At 38.6% G+C, this 27,475-nt stretch overlaps 1 protein-coding gene across 1 annotated transcript in view; it reads left to right on the top strand.

Moving 5' to 3' along the window:
• ARMH4 (armadillo like helical domain containing 4) overlaps nucleotides 1-27,475 on the top strand; it is a 113,801-nt gene that overhangs the window by 27,133 nt on the left and 59,193 nt on the right. Inside the window, exon 5 of the mRNA XM_081291387.1 lies at nucleotides 12,720-12,977. Within this exon, the coding sequence (XP_081147513.1) occupies nucleotides 12,720-12,977 (258 nt within the window). The remainder of the gene's footprint in view (nucleotides 1-12,719; nucleotides 12,978-27,475) is intronic.

The raw sequence follows: 27,475 nt of genomic DNA, 5'->3' as shown, positions 1-27,475 counted from the left end.
TTTTGTGGGCCTGAAATTGAGTACTTTTTATGTGAATGAAGCAGCTGTTCTCAATCACAATCTACTAGTAATTCCATAACATTTTGCTTCGATTTCTTGGGAAATATTGAAGGGTTCTATATTAACCCACTCTTTCTTTCTTTCTTTCTTTCTTTCTTTCTTTCTTTCTTTCTTTCTTTCTGTACTGGGGATTGAAGCCAGGGGTTCTCAAACCACTGAGCCACATCCCTGGCCCTTTTAATATTTTATTTAGAGACAGGGTCTTGCTGAGTTACTTAGAGCCTCACTGAGTTGCTGAGCTGGCTTTGAACTTGTGATCTTCCTGCCTCAGCCTCCTGAGCCACTAGGATTCCAGATTTGCATCACCATGCCTGGCCTCTATATTATTTCATTTATTTCTCACAGAAATCCATACTGACATCTGCACTCAGTTAGGTAAGAGGAACTCAGTAAACTTAAGTATGCTTTAGACCCACCTTGGGAAGCTAGAGTGGGAGAGAGGGAAAGAAAGGAAAAGTAGGTTAAGGGAGATCTTTCTCTGAAAGTGTCATGGGTGTGAGGATCTGGGCATGTTGATCTCAGTGACTCAGGGTGCTGAAGGGCAGGAGGATCATACATTCCAGGACAGCCTAGGCAATTTAGACCTTGTCTTAATATAAAAAAGGGCTGGGGGTATATAGCTTCTGCTGCGCGACCAGCACACTAGCTTCATACTATAGGTTCTGAACATAGAAATTAACTAGTGAGATCAAAATAAAGACACATAAACTCAATTTACCTTTTTCTTGCCCAGCTCAGAGACAGCCCTTCCCGGCTCCTGCCTCGAGCGAGGTTTACACAAGAGACCAGCAGGAGAGAGAGAGAGCACGCCAGAGAGTGGGCTTTTATTGGGGAACAAAAAATTCAGGGGAAAATTCCATCCAATGAAGGTTTTTTATGTGAAAAGAGACAGCATTGCAAGGTCAGGGTCAGTGATTGGTTTCAGGGTCAGTGGTCAATCACATCCCCACCCGGACAGGCTCTCACACCTAGAAAGGGTGAGGATAAAACTCTGACACTGCTGGCCTGAGTGCCTCACACCCAGTCAGGGAGCTTCCCACAATAGCTCAATAGACTGTTTGGCACGCCTAGTGCTTGCCCTGGGTTGGATGGGGGGGGGGGGGCAAAAAAACAAAAAATCCCCCAAAACAAAACAATAACAACAACAAATGAAAAAGAAAAATAAAAGTTATAGAAGCAAATTTTGTACAAGGGACATTCCCCCTGAAGTCATTAGGCTACTATGACAAAAACATGTAGGTGCGTTTTTCTTTTTTTCCTTTTAAAAGTTGATATACTCATTTGAAACATTTATGTAATTTAAATTAATAAAATTGTATTTGAGACCTATAAAGGCATTAATGCTTATTTTGGAGAGGAAGATAATTAAAATACTGTTGAGTTTATTTTTGTTTAATCAATGTATCGAGTGGTTATTTCAGGCAAGGCACAATGCTTGGTCATGAGCGGGTGGGTCCAAAGATGAATAAGACCAAATCTCTGCTTTCAAGGAGCTAAAGGCACACAGGCATGATAAAAAAACAAACAAACAAACAAACAAACAAACAAAAAAACCAAACACATATATTTCCAAAAATTAACCCTCAGTTTGGTTAAGTCAAGTCACGTTTTACATGAAGGGAAAATCTACTTTTATACGTATTTTTGCAAAATCAATAATCAACCTAACCAATCTATAATTTATCTTTTGAGGGTATGTGGGTTTTTATATACAAGCTTCGTATGTTTGCTTAAAGCAGATGTTCCTTTAGGGCTACAAAATTGCTGAAAAGAAGGGTTTTATTTCAGATATCTCAGAATTTATAGATGCAATATTAATATAGCTCTTAGTTTCTCTGTATAGCACACTTGAGAGATAGAATAGTATTGCCCTAGTCTCATTTTCCAGAGGGAAATATTTCAGCAGCCGTTATCTGAATCGAAAGTGAATTGTTTAATGAGCAGGAGTTAGACTCTAGCTTATTATTGTTGGAGGACTCTATTAGGATAACTCAGTTTAATTAGGGGAAGGATTTATTGAAGATAATGGAGAACATGCAATTATATGAGGTCAAGGGGATTAGGTAGTGAGTAGGAAATGTGAGTGTAGTTGTGTGGACTGTGATTCTTAGCTTGTTACCCAGATAGAGAGATGACATTATCAAGAGCAAAATACTCATATAAAAGAAGGTAATGTTAAATGAAATAAGAAAATATTTTAATATCTATCTGAATCTAGTACATTTTACAACTGATATTTGAAGCAGACGGATGCTCTTGCCTCAAACCATTTTATTTTGTCATTAATGTATGTTTTCAATATTGTTAAAGGTTAGATTTGAGGACATTTTAAATTATTACATTTTATGCTACAGTTACTGGGAAGTTTGAACTTTAGAAAAATTTTTCAGAAAATGGCATAGATTTATATGGGAGATTTAAAAATTATGGTGATAAATATTTAAGAGAGAACTGAAGAAACTAACATAAATGTTTGAAGAAGGTTATATTTAATGAATAATATCATTTGAGATTTTATCTAATTTTAAAAGGCCCCTGGTTATAGTTGCTCTTATGAATATTTGAAATTGGAAAATTTGAAAAACAAATAAAACTCTTACTCAACTTGTTGGACTTACTTCAAATGAATATAATAGAGATACTTTTGAAAAGTACATTATCTGAGGGCTGGGGAAGTGCTCAGTGATAGAGTTCTTGCCTAGCATGTACAAGGCCTGGGTTCAATCCCTAGTATCATCAAAAAACCAAAATGAAACAAAAAGGAAACAACAACAACAACAAAAAGGTACATAATTTGAATTTCAACTTCAGACAGAAAATTCTGATGGACTGTAACATAGCAAATAACCAGATCTTGGGTAAAAGACACATTAATGCATAGATGAAATTACAAGTAGTGAGAAAAGATGTATTAATGCGTAGATGTACTTGTTAGCTTGGTTTTGGGGAGGAAAAATATAAAATCTCCAGAAAAAAAGCATGCCCACTGAAGATCCATAGGTTTTCCACAGATTAAAATCAAGCAACTGTGAAATTTGTAATAAAAAGTCAACAAATTAATAAGGAAACAAACCCCCACAACTGAGAGTCAGCGAAATGACAAATGATCCGTTGGCCTTTTTTACCCAGGACCTTAGATACTAAAATTACCAGACATAGAATATAAAATAACCTTATGAAAGAGGTCTCAAGAAACGAAAAATGAAATCATAAACATGAACAAGTAATAAGAGATTTTAAAAAATGACCCAGAAGATTTTAAATAATAAACAAATAAGACATTTAGAAATATAAACATAACTGCTGAAAACAAACACTTAAATGATGAGTTAAATACAACAGAAAAAGAGAATTAATGAACTGGAGGATCAATTTGAAGACATTATGGAGAATGCAGCATAGAGACAAGTTTGATATGAAAGGAAAGCTAAGCTATGTGGAGAACAGAGTGAGAACTCACCTGTGTGCCTCATCAAGGTCCCAGTGTGAGAAGGAATAAAGGACAGAAGAGAGAGAAGATGTGTTGTGCTAAAGACTGAACGTTTTTCCAGAACTGAAACAAAACAGGAACTCACAGACACAGGAAGCACAACATGTACCACCCCAGAGAAATAAATCATCAGAAATGCAAAACCAAGTCCTCAAAGGATGTACAGCAACATTATTGGAAAAAGTGAAAACTTGGAAATACTCTCAATAACCATCACCAGCAGAATGGATAGATAAAGTAGTGGTATGTTAATACAATGAAATATTCTATGCCACTCAGGAATGAATGAATGATTGCTGCATGAAACAATGTGGGTGACTCTCATAGTGAAAGAAGCTAGACACGAAGAAACATATACTGTATGGTTCCATTTATGTAAATTTCAAACACTAGGAAATCTAATCGATGGCATTAGAAGTCAGGATAATGGTTACATTTGGAAAAGCAAGGGAAGTAGGAAGGGGGCTTCTGGGACAATGGGATGTTTCTTTTAAAATCTGGATGGTGGATGTATTCATCTGTTCACTTTGTAGTAGTTAATTAAGCTATACACTTGTGATTTGTTAACTTTTAATTTATATTTTATATGCCAATAAAAAAATTAAGCTGGGTGTGACGGTGCACACCTATGATCCCAGCAACTTGGGAGGCTGAGGCATGAGGATTACAATTTCAAGGCCAGCCTGGACTATTTAAAATAATCCAAATTCAAGTATTCTGAAAACATTTTTAATGACTGGTAAGATAGTGATTAAATTTAGTTTTAAATATGCATGGGAAAAATTTAAAAGTAATAGGTGAAAAAAAGAATAAAGAAATGCAGTGGTAGAATTACAATTGAAGAGTCCCAACATATTCAGTAATTTCAAATGGCATTTAAGGGAAGAAGGAAGTTAAGAAAGGAACATACAGAGATGTAGCAATGTTAATTGCATTCTAGTTCTTAAATGGAATGTTGAGTTCTCCAGGGTTCATTATATTATGAATCTTAATAATATAAATATTGTTGAGTGCATATGTATATGCTATTTATATTAATATTTATGTTATTAAGCTTCAAAATTCATATGTACATATAAATATGTATTCTCTTGAATTTTTCTAACATTGCAAAATAAAAGTGTAAATACACTTGGCAGGAACATTTCAGATTTTGAAAGTATGGAATTCTGTAAGTTCTGAGTCTGCCTAACATTGTAAACTATTGCATTTTGTGTTCTGAAATTTCTGTGGTTCTTCAGCACCTTCTGGTCCTGGAGAGCCATCTGCTGGAGAGTTGCTTCATATCCTCAGAACAGGTTAATTTTTTCCTCCTAGTTTTGCATTCAGTTTGATGACCAAGTTAAAAAGAAAGAAAGGAAGAAAGAAAAGCGATAGGGGTTCCCACGGGCCAGCACAGGGTCTTTTAGAAAAATACCACCAGCATGTGTGAGGGTCAGGTCCTTCATAGGGAGAGCGGGAGGCGAGGACATGCTCAGTCTGTGTCCAAGAAAGCTACTGTTTCTTTTCAGGGTATTCTTCCACATGCATTGTTTACCTTAGGTTCAGTTTTAGGAAAGGGAAGAAAAAGGTCTGAAAAGAGAGATTTGACTCATAAAACTAATGAATAAATAAATAGGCAAACGGCGAGCATTTCAAATGATCATTGCCACTCTAAGAAGGTGCGTATACAGGTGAGATGCTGTTCTGTAAGCCAAGGATAGGTGGAGCATCCTGGGAAACACGTGTCACCGTTCTAGATCTTACTCCTCCCATTGTCAGGATGACACATTTTAAGGATTCTTTCCGCCTTTGACACATTTGAACAGCCTGGAAATGCTGTCTATTTGTCTGTCTACCTTCTAGAGATCTAAAAATGTCTAAGCCATTATAAAAATGCAGTTAGAAAACTGAACGCCATAGGTAGGTCCTGCCTATGAAACCAAAAATAGATTTTGTAGCAACCTATTCTTTTTTTTTTTTTACAGTTGTATTTTTTTTATTGGTTGTTCACAACATTGCAAAGCTCTTGACATATCATATTTCATATATTAGATTGAAGTGGGTTATGAACCCCCAATTTTACCCCAAATGCAGATTGCAGAATCACGTCGGTTACACATCCACAATTTTACATAATGCCCTATTAGTAATTGTTGTATTCTGCTACCTTTCAGCAACCTATTCTTAATGAAATTGAAACTTGGTTTTTGTTAGTCTTAGGCAGAAATGTTTACATGGAATAAAGAAATTGGACCTGTGCCAGAAGCACTGGTGCAGCCTGTAACCTCAGCAGCTTGGGAGGCTGAGGCAGGGGGATCTTCAGTTCAAAGGCAGCCTTAGCAATTTAGTAAGACCATCTCATAAGTAAGTAAGTAAGTAAGTAAGTAAATAAATAAATAAATAAATGTCTTTGGGTTCAATACCTGGGACCAAAAAAAAAAAAAAAAAAAGGGAAGGAGAAAGAAAGAAAATGGGTTTGACATAGAGAAGCAAAAATCTTGGGTTTAAACAAGCTCATGTTAAGATTTACTATGATATTATTTGAGCACACAAGGTAGTTATTTGACTAGCTAAGTAGCCTGTGAGTAAAACAAAGCTCAAAAACTTGTTCCCTGTTTAGCTAACAATGTACATTTGAAGGATAATGCCTGCAAAGCTTTTGAGCTCTTCAGAAGAAAAGCCCCAGTAAGTACTCACAGAGCATTGTTGTGAGTTATGATGCAGCTTTTAAAGAGATTCTGTCAGAGAGAGGCCAGGCAGATGAAATTGGCTTAGCGTACAGTCTAGACACATTTTTATTCCTGTCACTTGCAGCAGGACATTTCTCTGTTTGAGCTCTGGTTATTCCTCTTAATATCGCCAAGCCTCTCTTAGCCACATGGCACTTGAACCTGACATTGCTGTTTAATATTTTACCCTTTCATTTTTAACTGTTTCAGTTCACAGCAAGCACAACAATCTGGAATGGAGCCATGTTTTAGTCTCTGTAGTCTCTGTTGCATGCTGAGCTGTCTACTGTCTGAGCATTCTGATACCTAAATTAGGTGTTTCACTATTAAATTAGGTGTCAGAATTTTTTTTTTAGTAGTGGGGATTTCATCCAGGGGTGCTGTACCTCTCAGCCATACCTTGGCCCTTTTTATTTTTTATTTTGACACAGGGTCTCACTAAGTTACTTAGAGTCTCCCTGAGTCACTGAGGCTGGCTTTGAACTTGTGATCTTCCTGCTTCAGCCTCCAGATGTGCTGGGATTACAGATGTGTGCCTCTGCACCTGGCTAGGTATCAGAATTCTTTTTTTTTCTAATATTTATTTTTTAGTTGCAGATGGTCGCAATACCTTTGTTTTTATTTATTTATTTTTATGTGGTGCTGAAGATCGAACCCAAGGCCTCGCACATGCCAGGCGAGTGCTCTACCACTGAGCCACAACCCAAGCTCATAGGTATCAGAATTCTTGACAGTGGACATACTAGCAAGAGCATCAGGTTGAATGGATTTTTCCTGTAGCATCCTCACCAAGATCAAGACACCAAGATCTTGATCTTGGTGAGGATGCTACAGGAAAATCCATTGGTTCCGTGGCAACGAAGCTTGGCCAGTGCTGACTGTTCATTCTGAATTCAATGGGACCCCCTGAGTTTTTGAGGGGATGCTGGTTCAACAGGAGTGAAAAGGGAACTTGGGCAGCGTATGTCATGTGTTTGGGTGTGAGAACAGTGCAGTTTGGTGGGAGGATTTTGCCCACCCAGAGAGATGGTTACTCAGATGCCATCATGCCCTCTGAACGATGCCAGTTCCATTGTGTGGTGTTATGCAGTAATAAGCATCCAATCAACCTAGGAAAAAGACATGTCAGTTCTGAGGATGTGCTTCCCATTCCAGGTGACATGACCGGAAGGAACTTCTCCCACTAAACTCTCTGAACTTGCCCTTCTTAGGGTGCAGTCATTTTTAGGGACTCTCAGGACAAATACAACTTTAAGTCTTTGAACCTTGTTAACTGATGTTGGTATGCGAGATGTATCTGTTTTTCATGTTTCTTTGTAGACATTCAATATTTTTTCTTGTGCCATCTTTGTAGGGAATAATTTGTGTGTGTGTGTGTGTGTGTGTGCATACACACGTGTGTATGTTTACCTTTACCCACGTGCTTATTTGAAATTCAGATAAACAAAAATAAAATGGGGATTTATTTTTTAAAAAATTTGAAATTCAGAAAGACTTAATCTATAACCTTTATGACCTTCCAGTGTCATTTGAATGATCTCTTCCTTCAATTTTAGAATTTTAGATCAGGGATCTTGTTACTGTTTTTGGCACAATTTTGTTTGCTGAACATTTATGGCATAGCATTGCCCTTTGTGTTCAGAGGTGTTTATGATGTTGTTTCTCTTGGGTGTACTCCTTGGAAGATCTGCCTTTCTCTTAAGTTCCAATGAACAGAAGATGAACACATAGCACTCTGGTTTGTTTTACACCTGTTGGTCTTACATTTTTGTCGCATGAACTGCAAAGTAATGTGTTACTGCTTGTTTGTTAATTGTTACTCTGTGTTTCCTGAGAGCTGGGTTTTACAAAAACTGCATATATCTTATTTTATCCATTTATTCATTCACTCAACAAATGCTTCTTGAATACTGACGACTGCCAGGCAATTTACTAGTCGTTGGTAATACCACAGAATATAAGACTATCCTTCCTTTACTCAATAATTTCCCACTTTTCTTGGGTCAAGCTGCTATAAAAGACATTATTTTCCTAGTATTAGAAAAGGTGTTTTGGGTCTGTAATAGTAGTCAGTGTTCCATTGGTATTTGAAGCAAGGTAATATATGACTAAAGATGTTTAATGGCTACAAAGTGATTGTTAAAAAAAAAGAATATTTTTCTGGCAGAAAAGAAATAAAGGTAGACTAAAACAGCAATCTGATTCCTATAAGGCTCATCTTCCTATTTTACTGACACTTCCTTTTAATTTATTTTTCCCGACACTTCCTTTTTTACAGCTATCTTTGTGTGTGCTCTGTTATTTTTACCGATATTTTAAGTACAAATAGTTAATCTTCTAAGTTGCTTCATGCAAAAGGATGAGCTTGATCGTACCAGGCAAGGCTTTCCTTTCTCATCTCCCATGTAAATCAGTTCTTCCTTACTGTCCAGTGGTATCAGCTGTGTGTTACTCAGTAAGATAGCACTGGAGAGAGTGCACCTGGGTTTTATTGTCGGACTCACTGGAAGCTATCTCTTGTTGGGCATTTCGGGGCAGGGAAGGAAGGAAGGCTGTACCATGGTGGGTGAGTGCAGGAGGGTGTAGGAGGCATGTTGAGCCCAGCAATGTCCTCCAAATTACATCCTGAACGTAGAGACCTTCTTGTTGGCCTAGGTATGTTCAGATGCAACCCTCTCTCTGGAACAAAAAAGTTGAGGTAAGGATACAGTCCCTTTTGTTCTTTACAGTTCTATACTTTAAAGAGGAAGAATTAACTGAAGATGTTGAAGTCCAAGTTGAAGTTGTCCTTGGCAGGTGGTAGTCATCAGGGAATAGTGAACCTTGAGGATCATTATCAATTGTCACAGTTAATTCTATCATTTCTGATTTCTTAGCTTTGTGGGAAGGAAAGGAAACTAAGAGTGACTTTATAATGCTTCAAAAATTAAAGTACTGATCTTTTCAGCTTATGGTAAATTCTCATCTGTGGGAGGAAGATCAGCAGAGTCCTCAAATAATTTGGATGATCCCTGATGGTTTTCTCTATAATCCTCTTGCCCCATCACTTTTTCTCTATGCAATCTCCTCCTCAGCTTCTTTTTAGTTGAAGTCCATGGTCTACGTTTATAGTTACCACTTCTTCCAGAATCAGCATCCTTCTTATCCTCTCTCCATTCCAGTAAAACCAGCTGCTGGTTAAATCTCTCTGCCTACTCAACTCTCCACCCATGTCTACACCCAAGCAGCTGATTGTGGCTGGGGAAAAACACAACCGTCCTAATGGGTCTCACTTTAAATTTATGATGACACATCTCATAGGGCTCACCACATTTCCCCTGAGAATTTGCTTGCCCATTCTGCAAGATGCTATTTCGCGCTTTCTCCTTTCACCGCAAACCACTGACATTTCTCTTTTCCTATCCAGTTTCTTGTTTGAGAACATGAGAAATATGAAGATTACTTGGACATATTCCTACCACCAAATCTACCCACTGCCTGCACCTGTGCCTGCTTTCTCTGCCCTTCCTCCTGTAGTGGTGGTGGATGTATCTGTGCCAACCTGTGCCCTGGATCCCGTGCCCTGTCAGAGTAAAGAAGCTAACCTTACATAGCGACCACTACATGCTAGGCTTCGTTCTAAGTACTTTCTATATTAACTAATGAAATCCTTAGAACAGCCCTGGGATGATAATGATAGGAATAATACCATTGTTACACAAGAAGAAGCTGAGGTGCAGCCAAATTCAGAAACTTGTCCAAAATTATAGCCACAATAAGTTCATGTGGCTCCACAGTCTGGATGTCACTGCTATATGATACCATGTCTCCCAGAATATGGCTCTGGCTTCTTCTCCTCTCTTTCTTGCATCATCATTACCCTTCTCTCCTGGATCATATCCATCAACTTACAATCAAGTTCTAGTGTCTTCTATTTTTTTATAGAAACTTACCTTTTACCCCATATTTCTCTTCAGGTATACCCTAATATTCCTGTTCTTTTTCAGCCAAATTTCTGGAAATAATTTTCTATAGTTGGTTCGTTTCTAGTTTTCTTTTGAACCACTCCAACCTGGCTTTTGTCCCGATCCTTCCATGGGGGAAACCTTTGGTGAGTCACTAATACCCTTCTGATGGCAAAGCCAGAGGGACATTTGCAGTCTTATTCAGCCCCTTGGAAATGCTTTATTCTTTTACCTTACTGCACATGACACTCTTCTTGGTTTTTCTCCTATGTTTGTGGTCACTTCTTTGACTCCTTTGTGGAATCCCCCTTGACTGGCTAACCTCTAAATGGTAGATTGCCCAGAGCTTGGGCAGGTCTACTGCCCTTTCTGTCCATACTTGCCCTCTTGATGATTTCCACCAGTCTCAAGACTTGAGATATTGTATGTGACTTGTTGACTTCCAAACTTTATCTTTAGCTGTGACTTTCTCAATGACTTCCAGCATTCCATGTGGATATCATAGGCATGGCCATTACACAATCTATCTCAAATAAAAATTCTTGATCCTTCTTATTATCATTTAATTTCCATTTTCAGAAATGTGCACTTCACATTATAATTATCAGCAAGGCTCCACCTTCAAATTACATTCTAGGTCTGACCACTTTGAATCCCTTCCTGGACTGTACCCTAGTGCGAGAACCAACACCTGCTCCCTAAGTGTTAAGCAGGAGATGGTAGCTCACACTAACCTCCTAACCTCCTCCTAATGGGTCTTACTGCTCTGTCTCTTGCTCTGTTATGGATAATTCTCCACCTTGTAGCCAGAGTCATTTTTAAAACGTATAATTTAGATCTGGTCCATACGTATTCCCTCTTATTGCATTTCCATATTCTGTCTGTCCCTGTCCCCAGTTCAGTCTTCCTTGCCATGCATATTTGCCACAAGACTTTTGTTCTTGCTGTTCATCTGCTGTGAATACTTTCCTTGTAGACATTGACCTCAATTAAACAAGAGAATTCATTATTTTGGTATGGTCTCTGTTCGAATTTTACTTTATCAGAAAAGTTTTCCTTAATCTGTCCATCTAAAAATAAGAGCACCTGGCATTTTCTTTTTTCTTGACAGTTTATTTATATCTACTTGTTTGCTGTATGTCTCCCCAAGTGGCATATCAGCTCTGTGAAGTTAGAAACTTTATTGCTTTATTCATTGTTCCTGGAATAACACCCATTAGGTGCACAGTAAAAATGTGTTTAATTTTTGGAATAGTGACAGTTATTAAACCCTACAACATTAAAGGCCCTATAAGAATAAAAAAAGACAAGAGTTATTTTTTTTTCTTTTTTGCATTTCTGGGGATTAAACTCAAAGCCTTGCACATGCTAGGCAAGCACTCTACCTCTGGTCTAAACCCCTGACAGGAGCTAATATTTTTTAAAAGTCACAAAACCTCTAAATGATACAGGATGATGGGTATGTGTGAAGAAGGTTGTTTGGAACAAAAGAAAGTCTCAGAATTCTTGAGTTGCTTTGGTTGTTTCTGCTCCCTGTTCCCTGTTGAGTAACCACTGTGTGGACCCCTAATGGAAGAGATGGAAAGAAAGGCCTTCAGTGAACTCTCTGGGCTTTGGGATGCATCCATGGTTGGGGGAGTTGGAGTATTCCTAGAAAATTGAAATAGGTAAAACAATACAAACTTGTGATCTTATATTCCTTAAACCCATTTAACTTGAAGCACTGAAAATGACAAGTTATAGATGTTAACTCTGATGATGGTGATAATGACAATTTTTTTCCACATATTGCTTTTCTGACTCTCCTTGGTACATATCCTGTTTTCCAGTTTCCTGTAGAGTGGGATTGAGAATGTGGATGCAGTTGTTTTCTTGGGTTACTCCTCCTCAGGGAGAATAGGACCCAAGAGCGGATTTTGGTGCCTCTCTCACTTTACATTGTTGTGAGATATGTTCTCTGATGTGAAAGAATAGAAGGAAATGCCAATATAATGAATTCACCTCTTTAATATTTTGAGAGCTGAGGGATGGGAACAACTGTTTTTTAAGTTCTGTTGGTATTTCTGTGTTAATTTCTAACCTACACCTTTCATGACCTCTGGAATACAGAAATGGGATGTTTCTTACCCCTGTAAATATAAATTACTTCAATAACAACTAATAGTACCTGAACTTTGACTCTCAGTAAGCATGATGCATGATATTTATCTGACATAATATGGTTTTTAAAAAATGTGTGGTGTATAGGGTTGGGGATATAGCTCAGTGGTAGAGCACTAGCCTAGCATGCACCAAGCAGTTCAATCCCCAGTACTACAGTGAAATAAAATAAAAGGTATATGGTGGGTGCATAATCCTGCAAAGCTCACATCATCTGACTGGCTATAAAAATTGATATTCAAAGACTCAGTATGAGTTTTGGGTAGTGTTTGGATCAGCTGAAAAGATCTGTGTGTTTTGAGAACATGCTCATTGTATATTTTCATGTTTCCCTTTGATTTCTATTTTGCCCAGAGGGAGAAGAAGATGAGGATGAAGAGGATGAGGAAGATGAAGAGGAAGAAGAGGAAGATGAGGAAGAGGATGAGGAGGATAAAGATGCAGACTCCCTGGATGAGAGCTTTGATGGCGACTCTGAGGTGCCGAGTTTCACTCTCCCTGGCATCACATCCCAGGAACCTGGCTTAGAGCAGGGAAACATGGACCCTTTGGAGGGAGCCACCTACCAGGTGCCCGATGCCATTGAGTGGGAACAGCAGAATCAAGGCCTGGGTAAGAGTCATGTATTTCCCTCTCCTTCCTTCTTCCTCCTTTACTGTTCTAAGGTGACAACTTTCTATCTTTGGCATCTGTCATGGAGCAAAATTATTTTTCTGTTTATGAGTAGTTCATTTTGGGGGAAAAGTCAGTTATTTCTTTAAGAAATTTATGTTTATAAATAGCAGATTCCAACTGTCCCTGATGAGAACAGTTATCTGATTTTGGGAAGGAATCCCATTTTTTCCTTCTCAGCTGCAAGCATTTTAGGAAGACTTGCAAGTAGGGAGGAAAAGCGCGCAACCAATGTTGAGCAAGAGCACAAATGCATGGGAGTCAGAAAGCAAATGTGCTTTGTCACCTTCTGTCCTTTCAGAATTTTTTCCTCAGGGGACATTCTTCCTCTGCCAGGATGTGAGCATTGGGGTTGTCCTACAGCTTTTCTGTTTATTGTCCAACACAGTCTCCTCTCATCAGCTGAGAGTCCAGATATCCCTGTGCTTACTCTTTCCAATGCATGGTTCATGTTTTCCACAAGACACTCAGAGAATGCAGACTGCATCCCTGCCTGTCACTCCCTTCCTGCAACAGGGAAGCTCCCCAGTCTATTCTTTTTTTTTTTTTTTTTTTTTGGGTCAGGAATAGACACTATTAACCTCCGAATGAGAGAGTCAGTCTCCTTCCTCCCTCCTCTTCTTTTTGGCACTGGGGATTGATCCCAGAGATGTTTTACCACTGAGCAACATCCCCAGGCCTTAATTTTTTTTAAATTTAGAGTTAGGGTCTTGCTAATTTGCTAGGGCCTTGCTAAGTTGTTGAGGCTGCCCTTGAACTTGCAATCCCTCTGCCTAAATCTCCCGAGTCACTGGGATTACAGGCGTGTCCCACAGTGCTTTATAAGGCCCACTCTCTTGACCCGATGAGAAGCGACCTCTTTAAAAAAATCCCCTTCTTAGTTTTTAAACAGCTGGGCCTGTTTATACCTTCAGCCTGGCAGACATTAAGTTGAAGAATCATATGATTGTTTTGGGGGCTACTTCAGTGAAAATTTGAATGTGGGTCTGAGACTTTGCAAGGAGAGGGGATACTGAAGGGTTAGTGTCCAGTGGACAGGTAGAAGGTATTATTGCTGTGCATACGATATCTGCTGAACTGTTTTCTGAATAAATGCAGCAGATTTGGGCAATACATATTGACTCTAAAATATGTCAAATAAAACTGTTAAAAGTTAATAGAGGTATGAAAATGTTGTGGTACCAAAATATTATAAAATAAACACAAAATAATATGAACATAGGTCTGTGAACAAGTGGACAAATATTTAGTATGAAATACTCCTGTCCTACTCTGGCAGGTTTTAAATGAATGGGAAAAAATACAAAATACAAAGATAACTTATTACAGTACAGGTTAAAAACAAAGAAAAAATCTACACATAAAGTGACGCTATCATGTATACTGTAACAGTCTTTTTATCATGGAAGGATGAATTTTCAGGACTCTAGTGCTTTGCTAGGGAAGGGAGTGAGAGAGGTTACCTTCCTACAGAAGGAGGGAGTTCATATGGCACCTACTATTGGTTGTGGTCAAGGAAATGTTTCCTCACTTATGAAGTTGGCTTGCTGTCCATGAATAAATGTAAGTAATTGGAGGAACTGCGAAGAAGAAAAATGTAGAGAGGCTTCAGTCTGAAGTTGCAATGATTATGGGTTGTGGCCTTATAATGATCTTTAACACAAATTTATTACTGAATAGGAGTCGGATTTTTAAGGAATCATCAAGGTATATACTGCAAACCATAAGCTGCACCCATCTAAAGGGTACAAGTCAATGAGTTTTGACAGTTGTCAGCCACACATCAACTTCACAATCACATGCAGAATGTTCCCGTCATCTCATCCCAGTGATTACTCATGCCCTCTGCAGCACCTCCTTTAGCCCTCAGCCCCAAGTCTACTTTTGACACTATAGATTAGTTTGCATTTTCTAGAATTTTATATAAATGGAATCATATGGTATATAGATTTTTGTGTCTGGCTTCTTTCACTTAGCACAGTGACTTTGAGATTCAGCTGTTTTGTATGGATCAGTAATTTGTTCCTTGTCATAGCTGGGTGTTACTTAGTTGTATGGATAGACCACATTTTGTTTTATCTATTCACCTATTGATGAACCACTTGAGTTATTCAAATTTTTACTTAATAGCAGTTAAATTTTAAGATGTGGTAGGCTTAAAGCTCAGGACAAATCATTCTGTTGTCTCCTGTCCTTCTTCTGGATTCCAACCCCTATACACAGCTAACATTTCATAAATTAGTGATTCCAATTGGTGGCTTGATATGCTTTTAAAAGTGATTCCTGCAGGTGCTAAGGCTTTTCCCCCCCTTATTATTATAATACTTTACTATTTCCCTAGGTGTCTCTTACTTTTTACTCTTCTTTTCCCAATAAACTCGTTCTTCCACCCTGTTTTTAGCCTTATGGGTTTTGTGGAAACCAAAACAAGAATCAATTCAACCTGGTATTTTTCCCACTGGGGAAGATTGTATTTTGAGGAGTGTCTAAGGCTCAAGATTTTTTTAAGTCCCACCTTTTTCTTGGAGGGGCAAGGTTTTACCTCCTAACTCAAAGGCCAGTACCAGCTTCTGGGATAATATTAATTGATCCAGTTTCCTAAATATTTTCAGGTCAGGTCCCTATTTGTGGTGGATTTTGTGGTACTAGAATAATGGCTTTCCTAGGATGTCTATGTTGTGCTCTCTGGAACCTGTGAATATGTTACCGTACATGGCAAAAGGAGTGTGCTGATGTGATAAAGTTAAGATTCTTGAGGCAGGGATGGGAAGAAGATCCTGGATTATCTGAGTGGGTCCAGTGTAATCTTCAAGTCCTCATAAGATGGAGGAAGGAGAGTCAGAGTCACGGAAGGAGATGTGATGACAAAAGCAAATGTTGGAGTGATGGGGCCAGGAGCCAAGGAAAGCTGGGAGCCACTAGAATCTGGAAAAGGGAAGGAAACAGATTTTCTTCTAGACTCCTTGGAAAGAATGCAGTGCTGCCAACATTAGTTTTAGAACTGGGAAACCTATTTCAGATTTTGGAATTTCAGAACTGTGAGATAATAAATTTGTGGTGTTTTAAGTCACTAAGTTTATGGTTTGTTACAGCAGCAAATGGAAACTAATACAGATTTCAGTAAATTATTTAATAAGGTGCATACTTTTGTGAATATTGTAAAATTAAATCTATTTTAAAAATGGATCAGTAAAAATGCAAACACTGAGGCCCTTTTAAAAAAGTAATCCTAATTTATTATAATAATACTTTAAGGCTGTCTGCTTCAGTCTATTTTTAAATGGATTATTTTATTTATAGATCACCATATTTATTTTTTACAACATGAATGATATACCAAAGCAAATGTTAAACACACATATATATTTTTAAGTGAACAGATTGAGACGGGTAGTTGGGATTGACTAAAAATATAATGCAAACTCTTTGAATAGATTATAGTCTCACTTCCTGTTAAGTAACAAGGGTAGAAAATGTAGATGGCTTTCTAAAGCAAGGCAGTAAGCAGTAGATTCACAGCCTAGAATTCTCTGAACGTCTGTTTTCCACACTGTGACATACACTTGCTTTGGAGGCAGAGAGCTCAGTTTCACACCAACAAGACATTGTCCCCAGATAGAAGACAACTGCCTTTTCACTGTGCTTCTTGCTTAAGGGAGAGAAAGTCTTTCTAAGGATTTTCCAGTAGAATTTGTCTTTCCCCTAACTGATGGGGATCAGACCACATGCCCATTTCCCAACCACCATTGATGGAATGGATGGGGGTGGGTGTCAATCATCACCTTCATCAGTGAGTTTTGTGTGTTTTCTTCTCTTGTAATAGATACTTGTCTATGTCTCCTCTATCCTGTAAACAATCTTTATTTAAACTATTACCTGTGTTTTAAATAGGTTTTCTTAATGGGAGCTTGACGGTGACATTATTTCATTGTTTTTCTCAAAAAGATGTCAGTAACAATTTTAGGTTACTTTAGAGTTTGTTGATGTTCTAGAGAGATAAGACTTCCAAAAGCCATCAGCTAAGTGCAGATTTATAGCTGTCTTCACTTTTTTTAGAAAGCCTACTTGTCACATTGGAATGGGTACTTGATTAAGGAAATGGATTTTTTTTTCTGGAAGTCTTATATGATAAATGATAAATATTCAGTTAATTATCTAGAGATATTTATGGACAAATAGAAGGGTGAAGAGTATTTGTGTACCTTTTTAATTTATTTATTTTTACCAGACATTCCTTAAGCACTGTTTTGGTTTTTGATCTGGAATTTTCCCCAAGTCTCATGTGTACAGAGGTGGTGCTTTTGGGTAGTGATTGGATCATGAAGGTTCTTATTTTGATGGATTAGTCCATTGGCAGCAACATGGACTCCTGAGAGTGGGTGGGACCTAGTTGGAAGAAATGGATCATTGGGGACAAGCCCTGGAAGGGTTTGTCTCTTCCCCAGATCCTTTCTCTCTCTCTCTCTCTTTGCTTCCCAGATGCCATGAGCTGAGTAGCTTTCCTCTACCATGCCCTTCTGCTGTGATGTTTTTGCATTGGAGCCAGCTGATCATCAACTGAATCTCTAAAACTGTGAGCAAAATAAACCTTTCCAGCAGAATACAACAATTACTAATAGGGCATTATGTAAAATTGTGGATGTGTAACCGACGTGATTCTGCAATCTGCATTTGGGGTAAAATTGGGGGTTCATAACCCACTTCAATCTAATGTATGAAATGATATGTCAAGAGCTTTGTAATGTTGTGAACAACCAATAAAAAAAAGAAAAAAAAATAAACCTTTCCTCTTCTAAGTTGTTTATATCAGGTATTTTGCTCACAGCAATGCAAAGCTGATTAATACAAGTACCTACAAAGTGCTGTATGTCAGGGAAATAGTGAAAGGGTGACATACTGCCATATGTCATCAATTTCCATGGAGCAGGGAGTAGTTCCATAGATGTGAAGTTAGTGGCTGAGCAATTTCACAGCAAGGAGGTCAGTCATCCCTTTGAAGCTGGGTTTGCAGTGGGAAAGCCATCTGTGAGGTGTGACTTTAGGGGTACATTGTCTGATCCCCTAATTTATATCACCCTTCCTGTGTTAACATGGTGCCTACACTCCAATATTAGAGCCTTAGTTTGGATTGCAATAATATGTCTTTTGATTGCAATAATATAGTCTTGGAGAAATACAGAACTGCTTTCTGGGTAGGATAACTCATTAAGGTATTATCATTTGTTAATACTCTACAAGCAATTAATTCATCAGCTTCGTTACCTGAGAATTTAGCAAGCAGAAAGGGAGAAGAACATAAGATAAATGTGTTTTGAATTATTAGCAAGGTGGAATGAACTGCACCCAAAATGGGGACATGACTGTAGAAATCAGAGTCTTACCCTAGAATATGCCATCATTCTCCTTCTCATTCTTCTCCATCTTATTAGTTCAAAACATTGAACATGTAGCTAAAACTGAATACTTTAACATAGTGCAACATGAGCTGCAGCAGCAAGGAAAAGAGGCTTTTCAAAAGAGAGTGGGAAGTGTGAGGTTTGAAACAACTCCTCACTGCAGCACATGCCAGTGTATTTTGATGTATCATATTGTGTTAGTCAGCTTCTTGTTGCTGTTACCAAAATACCTGACAAGAACAATCTAGAGGAGAAAAAATTTATTTTGGCTCACAATATCGGAGGATTTAGTCCGTGGTCAGCCAGCTCCACTGCTTTGGGTCTGAGGAGAGACAGACCATCGTGGTGGAAGGCCATGGCAGCTGAGCAACTGAAGAGAGGGCACCGAGGGCCTGGGGAGAAGATAAATCCCTATTTCCTCTTATGAGGCTTCGCCCCCCAGTAGTCCATTCAGCCATCAGTGGAGTAATCCACGGATGACATCAGATCTCTCATGACCTAATCACTTCCCAAAGGCGCCCCCCCCACCACCCCAAACATATGAGGCTTTGGGGCCATTCCAGATCAAGCCCATAATTTTGGATGTGTTGAACTGGGACTTCAAAGGTTGTTCAAGAGGCTGCCAGGACTAACTTAATTAAATATGTATGTGGAATAGAGGGAGGAAAAGAACCTTAGTCTAGTTTTACTGGCACAAGGAGAAGTGGCTCACTGGCCAAAGCTTCCAAACCAGTGGTTGTCAGTCTTGGCTGCATGTTGGACTCACCTGAAGAGCTGTAAAAGATACTGATAGCTGGTTTCTACCCCTGCAGGATAATTGTTTTAGAGGAAATATACTGATTATCCGCTTGGTGGGGGAGGTAGCTTCTGTTCATGTAGGGGATAGGAGAAGAAAATTTAGAAGTGTTTGTGTATACTATGAATGGAATCCCTAATACTAAAGACTTATATTGCTTTTAATGATCATTTGATAAGCATATCTTAAAAAATTCCAGTCACATAAATATCAAACTTAAGTCAATATTCAGGCTTTAATTTTCTCAGATCACATTATAGACCCCTCAAAGTGAACTGTGGAGGTTTGTACCCAAGCATTTGTGTGGGGGATGAGAATATTAGTTTCCTTGGGTAGGCATCTGCCAGATGCCTGGTTGTCCTTCCTGACCTGGAGATGGTGCTCATCTAGATTTCTGGATTAGAGGGCAATGCCTTTTACTCTTTCTTTCTTTTTTTAAAAATATATCTATTTTTTAGTTTTTTTAGGTGGACACAATATCTTTATTTTTATGTGGTGCTGAGGATCGAACCCAGTGCCTCACGCATGCCAGACGAGCACGCTACCACTTGAGCCACATCCCCAACCACCTTTTACTCTTGCTTTGGAAAGAATTGAATTATTTTTTTTTTCTAATGGGAGAAGCAGAAGACTCGGGTGCAGAAATCTTTTTTTTCACATTAGGCAAGATACGCTGGTGCCAGAGTTGAAAGTAGACATAATTATCATTGCCTCTCACAGTTTCATGAGGATGAACACACAAGGGAAACTAGGTCTGTAGAGAAGGGTGCCTTTTAAATCCAAGATAATGTTTCTTCATAAATCTTTCCATCTAAACTGTGGGTTACTTGTAGATTAGTAGTAATTGGGGATTTCTAGGGGAGAAAATCCATCAGTATGTCTGTGGTAAAAGATTCAATAAACTCAGGGTTTCAACACACTATTTTATAAGTTTTCCATTTCTTTATTTTTATCCTGTTGTGTTGTAGCTATTTTTGTTCAAAGCTCTAAGTCTTCTCTTTAGCATGAGGTAGGTTATAAATAGGGTAGATACACAAAATGAATGGCCTTCCTGCTGCTTATTCCCAACTGTGCTCACAGGTGTGTACTGAGAACTACAAACAGAGAGGTTTGTTAGAACTGAAAGTCAGAAAGAGACAGAGACTGAGAGGCAGAGAGAAAGGGGGAAGGGGAGAGGGGGAGGGGAAGTGTACAAGCAAGTGTGTGTGAGCCAGCAGGCCAAGCCCAAAGAAAACCAAGGCAAATATACACAGACTTAATGCCCTCTATTCCTTTTTTGCATTTTAATATTCACAAGACTTCTGATGACCACTTCAGGATATTGGTTATAATCAAACTACAGTTTTCCTTCAACACAGAACATGTTATAGTGTTTGGAAAGAGGAAAGAATTGATGGCATGGATAATTTTGTGGGTTGTGCTGAATTTTTCTTTTTGAAGGCTGATACTTGATTTTTTTAAAAAAATATTTTTAGTTGTAGTTGGAATTAATAACTTTATTTATTTGTTCTATTATGTGGTGCTGAGGATTGAACCCAGTGCTCACACGTGCAAGGCAAGTGCTCTACCACTGAGCTACAACCCTAGACCCCTGACACTTGGTCTTTTTTTTTTTTTAAGTTAAGTTGGACACAATACCTTTATTTTATTTATTTATTTTTATGTGGTGCTGAGGATTGAACCCAGCACCTTGAACAAGCTAGGCGAGCGCCCTACCACTGAGCCACAATCCCAGTCTCTGACACTTGATTTTTCATAACTCTTTGGTAGGACTTTCTCACCAAGAATCTCAGGCAGACAGAACTTGGAATTCATTGATTCCCAAAATCAGAGGCATAACTCAGATCGTTAACACAAACGCTCTTCCCTTTGCCCAAATCAAGCTGTGAAATACCACCAGTTCCCTCTTCTCCTCCTTAAGTTTTCTTTTGAGAAAATGAACCCAAAGTTAATTTGAAGTCTCAAATGCGAATGGGGACAATCCACAAAATAGTTGAGTGCTGCTGTGGTGTGGTGGCGGCCACAATGACCGGCCTGCACAATGTGGTGAATCCAGAGCATTCAACCAGCTTCCTCAGGTGTGGATCTTGAAGGAAATGGGGCTTGGTTATTAAAATAATGCCCTTTGGACCAATGGGACTCCTGACTCTCATGGTTTACAATAACAGTACTATAGCAGCAGGTTCTTTATGAGCCTCTGAAGCAATGGTCAGCTGGCTCAAGCATGCCAGAGCTCTTTTTGAAATTCAAAGGGTTTAGGGTACAAAGTAAAACACTACATCAAAAGCAAAGGAGAGATTCAATGTTCAAGCAAGGAATCAGAGATATAGATCAGGTAACTTGGGGATTTAGCAGTTCAAAGATCAGAGTATTTCTTAAAGCATCTTTATCTCTTTTATATACTACTGATATATGCCAAGACCTCCATATTTTCCTGCCTTGTTTCTCTCAGTTGTTGTCAGACCTCTGCCTTTATTGGGCCATGGTCATTATCAACAGAACCTGTGCTGGACATTCCCAGCTCCACATTTTCCCCTCTCACGAACTCTTCTTTCTTGGAATACCCTTTTTCCTTTTTCATCTATCTACATCCGGATCTGGGGCTGAGACCTTCCCTGGAACCCCTAAATCACACTGAGTCCTCCAGAAGTGATTGTCAGTATTATTTAACTTCCATTCACTGCACTATTTCGTCTTGCTCCTTGTATTTTTGGGAACATCACAGCACCTAGTACCCAGCACTGAGTGCTGATGATTGGTTAAGAAGGGGTTCTCATCCAACTGGTGGCTATTCTGGGCCTGAAACATCTAAAATCCAACGACTTTGGGTTCATTTTCTTAACGGGGGGGGGGGGGGCGTTGGAGAGATGCTTCACTGCATCTTTCCTGAATGGCCACCTGGGGGGTGATATGGTGTCATAGATGACACCAGTTTGATTTGTGAAAAAATGGTAAATGATCAGATATTCAGAATTTTTCACGATTAAAATGGTAAATGATCAGATATTCAGGATTTTTCACAATCTTATAACTGACACAGAGCCTAAGTGTCCTGTGTCAGCAGAAACTTACCTGCTTTTAACTTTCTCTGGTTTTCTCTACAGCACTCAACTAACAGTGCTTTTAACATCTACTACCACTAATTATAACATGCTTCAAGTCATAAATCTTGGATAGCATTTTTTATTTGTTGTAATTAGTTATACATGACAGCAGAATGCATTTTGACATGTTGTGCACAAATGGAGCACAACTTGGAGAGCATTTTGAGGCTAGATTTTTCCAGAATATAATCTAACATTTTAGATTTTTTTTAGACTGAACTTTGAGAGATTCTATACTGTAGAAATGATCAGATTTTGGAAGTGTAGAGCCAGCTACTTTCATTATCTTAGCCTGAGTCCAAGATGAAAAAATCAGAAGATTTCATTCTCAGAGGGACAGATTGTGTTCAAAAATCCCAGATGGTTAATTAGGTGACTTTATAGAGACAAGGCCTTTGATCTCTCCTATCAAAGAATGGAAACAGCCATAGCATCACCTCAACAGAAGGGAGGCATTTATTAAAGCTGGTTTTCTCTAGCACTGGCTCATTGCTTCTCTAATTCAGAGAACCATGTTGGCTTTTTGTATCTCACTTCCAGCCACAGCAGAAGTGCTTTAGGGTCCTGGTTTGAGAAATTTTCTCTTTTTGTATCTTCTTATAGGAGTTTCTAGTCATTGGTTCTTAAAAAAGTGTTTTGTTGTTATAGATGGACAGCATACCTTTATTTTATTTGTTTATTTTTATGTGGTGCTAAGGATCGAACCCAGTGCCTCACACATGCTAGGCAAGTGCTCTGCCACTGAGCTACAACCCGTCTCTAGATATTGGTTCTTTTTTTTTTTTTTTTTTAGTTTTTAGTTTTAGTTATTGTTTTTTTGTATCAGAGTTTTCCTAAAAATAAATTTGGACTTGCTTATCAGGAAAATCTCTCTGGAAATTTAAATCCAAATATCTCTTCTCCAAAACATGCATCTTGGTTTTATTTCTTTTAACGGTCTATATGAAATAACATATTTGATGTTTTCTAGAAGCTGAAGCCCTTATCTGTATTTTCATAATTAAATTATATTGAACTAGAGAATTGTAAAAATGCATTTTTTTTATGTGAAAATCAGCAGTTGCTTTTTCTTTGGAGAGCTACAACAGGAGTCTTGGAATTAAGCCAGAAAATAATCTCTTCATCAGCTACAGTTAATAAAAACTTTAATATGGTACATTACACCTACGGAGAGTGCTGTGAACTAATTTCTTTGTCATCAGGATGCACTTGTAAGATCAGTTGGGCAATTATTGAAATGTGAAAACATCTAGTAGGCTCTTCTGGCAATTAAACAAGAAGAAATATTAGGAGAAGTGGGACAATTTTCAGAAAAGGAAAAAAAAACTAAGTACAAATTATTCTCTTTAAAATACAAGGTAAACAAACAAAGATGTTAAAAAGCTTTCCATTGTGTTAAGTCAAAATTGAGAAAGTAGTTGAAACAGTGTCCTTACCTGTCATTTGAGATTACATGATGCTAATTAAGGTGATTAATGAAATGTTGTGGGTCCACTGTATTAAGAATCTTTAGTTTCCCAAATAATATTTGGTTTACTTAGCCTGGATCAGAGAAAGAATGCACTTCACTTATGCAATTCAGATCTTAGAGGAACTAAGTAATTTCCTCTATTTCCAATTAACACCACAAGAAAGGATGCTAAAGCCTTAGAGCCAAGCTCAGTGATCTGGTGAGGTTGAAGTCAGCCAATGAACTTGTTCATTTCATTTCAGCATTTGAAAATTAATAACCACAGGATTCAGCTTTTCCAACTCAGAGCCCATCTGCTTTTTTAGTTGTTATTGTTGTTAGCACGAAATATAGATCTGTGATCAACAAAGGGTACCAGTTTGGTTCATGTGAAAAATCTTTAAAAATAGCTTACAAATGCACAGATTATCAAGACCAAGGGAGGAAACTTAAAATGCAAGAGTGCTTACAACCAAGGAGATTTTGATTTATACCTTCCATCTCTTAAGTTTTCCCACAGGGCAGAAATCTTTCTGAAGTAATGGGATTTGAATTTTTCAAGCTGCTTTTCTTGAAAGAGAGTTAGCAACTATTTGGAACAGGATGGATTTGATGAATCCTTGGGGGTAAACACAAAAGTAATGTCAGCAACTTACAATTGCAGAAGGTTTGATGAGAAATCAGCCCTGGGCACTGGGTGAACTACCACCTGTGTTTGTTTACCCCCAGCCTGATAAAGTATTGTGCATCCCACAGGACCAAGCCTTGAGATTCTGAGCCCTGCCACATGGGCAGCAGATGGGCCATGCACAGAGTTAGGTGCAGAGTCTGACTGTTCCGGCTGAGCCACGGAAACCACAGAGGAGGTTATCCACTAATAAAATGGAGAAGGGGAAAACCACAGGAAAAATTCTGATTCTGGAAAGTCTGTTTTCAGTGGAACCATGCCATCTTTCCTTTGTTCTTTTCCTCCATTATCCTTGTCCCTTTGCATTCTTTATTTTATTTTGTACTGGGGATTGAACTCAGGGAACTTACCACTGAGCTACATCCGAAGCCTTTTTATTTTGAGACAGGGTCTCACTGAGTTGCTGAGGTTGGCTTCAAACTCGTGATCCTTCTATCTCAGTCCCCTGAGTCGCTGGAATTACAGATATGTGCCACTGGCTTCATTCTTCAGAACCTTCGTCATACTTACCCAGGACTGCCTGGGATCTGAAGAGGATTCACCCTTAATCTCTCTCACTGTATCAAAATGCTCATTCTTTAAGATCTTGATTTAATGACTTTTTGAGGGACCATCAATAATTCATGCTGTTAAAAGATGAATTTTAAAAGAAGATACAATCATGAGTCTCATACCAATGTAACATGAACACGTGTTAAAGATTTTTTTCCAACTCATTGATTAATGAAGGAACCAGTTGACCCCAGCTGGTTCAGAGGAGACATCAAAGAGACATAAATTTATGTGGAGTCAAGAATGGTTGAAATGAATTTATAGATGGATGCAAGGCTAACTTTTTTCCCCAAAGGGCAAGGACTGTCCTTCCACTGGATATTGAATTTGCTTGTCCAGAGAATTAGTGTTCTGCTATCAGTTATCTGCAACTTGAAGAGCTGTCACATAGTTCAAAAACAATGACAGTTGCAGAGTCCTAATGGAGTTAGATAATTCTCCAGCACTCTATTGAAAGGATATTCAGTAATCTCTTTTCTTTATTCCAAAGTTCATTTTTTTTTCTTACATGCTAAAGTAAGAATATATTATGGTCTGAATTTGTTTGGAAGCATTTATATTGTGAAAGAATAGCTTACTAACTAAAAAAGTTGAGTAATATACTTTGAATAAGTCAGAATGTATCTGTCAGGGCAGGCTAGTTGCTATAACAAATAATTCCTAAGTCTTTGTGGTTTAATAGATTTATTTCTTGCCCTCTTTGCAATCTTCTGTCCCTGACTTATCCTTCCACCAAGTATCTCTACCATCTTTTTGGGTCTCTGCAACCTGGCTACTTCCTCTGCATTCAGCCAGGAGGTAGGAGACAGAGAGAACTTGGGGAAGGCTACCCAGACGTCTTCAGCTTGGAGTGGATTCATTTTTCTTCTCCTTAAATTCTGTGAGAATTAGTCACTCTATCCCACCTGGACTGTGGAAAGGCAGGTGGTGGAGGCAGGTGGTGAGGTGGTAAATATGGCTTACCTGAAAACTTGTGAGCCCTTAGCATTTTCTGGGGTCTGCACCCAGGTGTGCTTCCTCAAGGAAGACCAACCCCAGGAAACTGGGAAAAACTCAGCTATTTATAAATTATTGTTAGATCACGAGTGATGAACAGAGCACAGAGCCCACTCTCCAGGAGTTTATGAGTCATGGGGAAAAAATCTATAATATGAAGCAGGATGTGATATATGCCTTGAAAAAACAATGTTCTGAGAGTACCCAAGGGTGAATTGGTAATTTCAGCTGAGGAAAACTGAGGTAATTTCAACTGAGGAAAAGCATTAGAAACAACATGTAGGATGGCACCTGAGAGCCCAGAATCTGGAGTCAGAAAGTCCTGAACTCAAACCTTTGCTTTACTGCCATTGACCCTTAGTCAGTTTTAAAATTCTCTGAGCCTCAGTTTCCCTAACTTGAAAAAGGGCAGTTATTGCACATCCTACAGGACCCTGTCTACTCCTGTAATGTAGCAGCTGTTACAAGTGCAATGTACAAGAGATATAAGTACAGAGTGAAGCAGAAGCCCACCCAAGACCTTAAAGGTTAGGTAGATTTTACCAGGCAGAGAGGGGCAAAGAGCCATTGTTGGATAGGAGCAGGGCAAGCTGCTGGGTCTCCATTCCTTTACCCAGTACTTCCTCAAGCAGATTTTATATAGTGGGAGTTCCCAGGGAGATTGTACTTAAGAAAAAAGAATCTACTTCCAAAAGTAAAATTGAAAACTTAGCACGTTCTTGGGAATGTAATGGCCAAACCACACACGGTTCCTGACTTCTGACTGCTTAAGATTTTTTGACTTTCCAGTGGTGTGAGGACAATGCTCATTCAGCAGAAACATACTTGGAATTCTGAAGTTTGATCTTTTTCCGGGCTACTGATAGGAGGTACCTTACTCCCTTCTGATGCTGGCCAGTGGCAGTGGCCGCAGCTACTAGTCAGCCTCAGGATCATGAGGGAAACTCTGCAGTGTGCTGTGTCATTGTGCTAGGTTGTTTTGTCGGTTAGGTGGATTCAGTGGATTTTCAACTCATGATATTTTCCATTTTTGGTGGGTTTGTTGGGATGTGACTCTGTCGTAAGCTCTATTTAAAAATCCGACAATAATAAGATTTTTAAATAAGCTCTATTTAAAAATCTTTGCATTTCCTTCTTTTTTTCCCAATGTGCCTAGTTCAGTGTGAGGAGATTTATGCTAATTGTCTGACATTGAGATGACACAAATAATTGATGAATGTTTTTCACTTTTCTGATATTACTTCTTCATGCCATGGAGAAGGCTGTTGACTACTTTTTACATTTTAGCCTCTAAGGTTCTTCCCCTACCCCACTAGATGACTTCTATATTTTGTTGTTTGAACATGTAGAATAATTACAGGAAGCTGTTAGAGGAGATAAAAATCCCTGTTGAAGGGTGTCTTTGTTCCAGTGTGGCAGATGTGCTACCAAGGACATTTTTGCGGCAGTGGCTGCA

The sequence above is a fragment of the Spermophilus citellus genome (genome assembly GCF_964194105.1).
Source record: "Spermophilus citellus genome assembly, chromosome: 4".
Lineage (NCBI taxonomy): Eukaryota > Metazoa > Chordata > Mammalia > Rodentia > Sciuridae > Spermophilus > Spermophilus citellus.
Note: the sequence above shows the minus strand (reverse complement) of the source record. Positions and strands in the feature narration are given on the sequence as shown.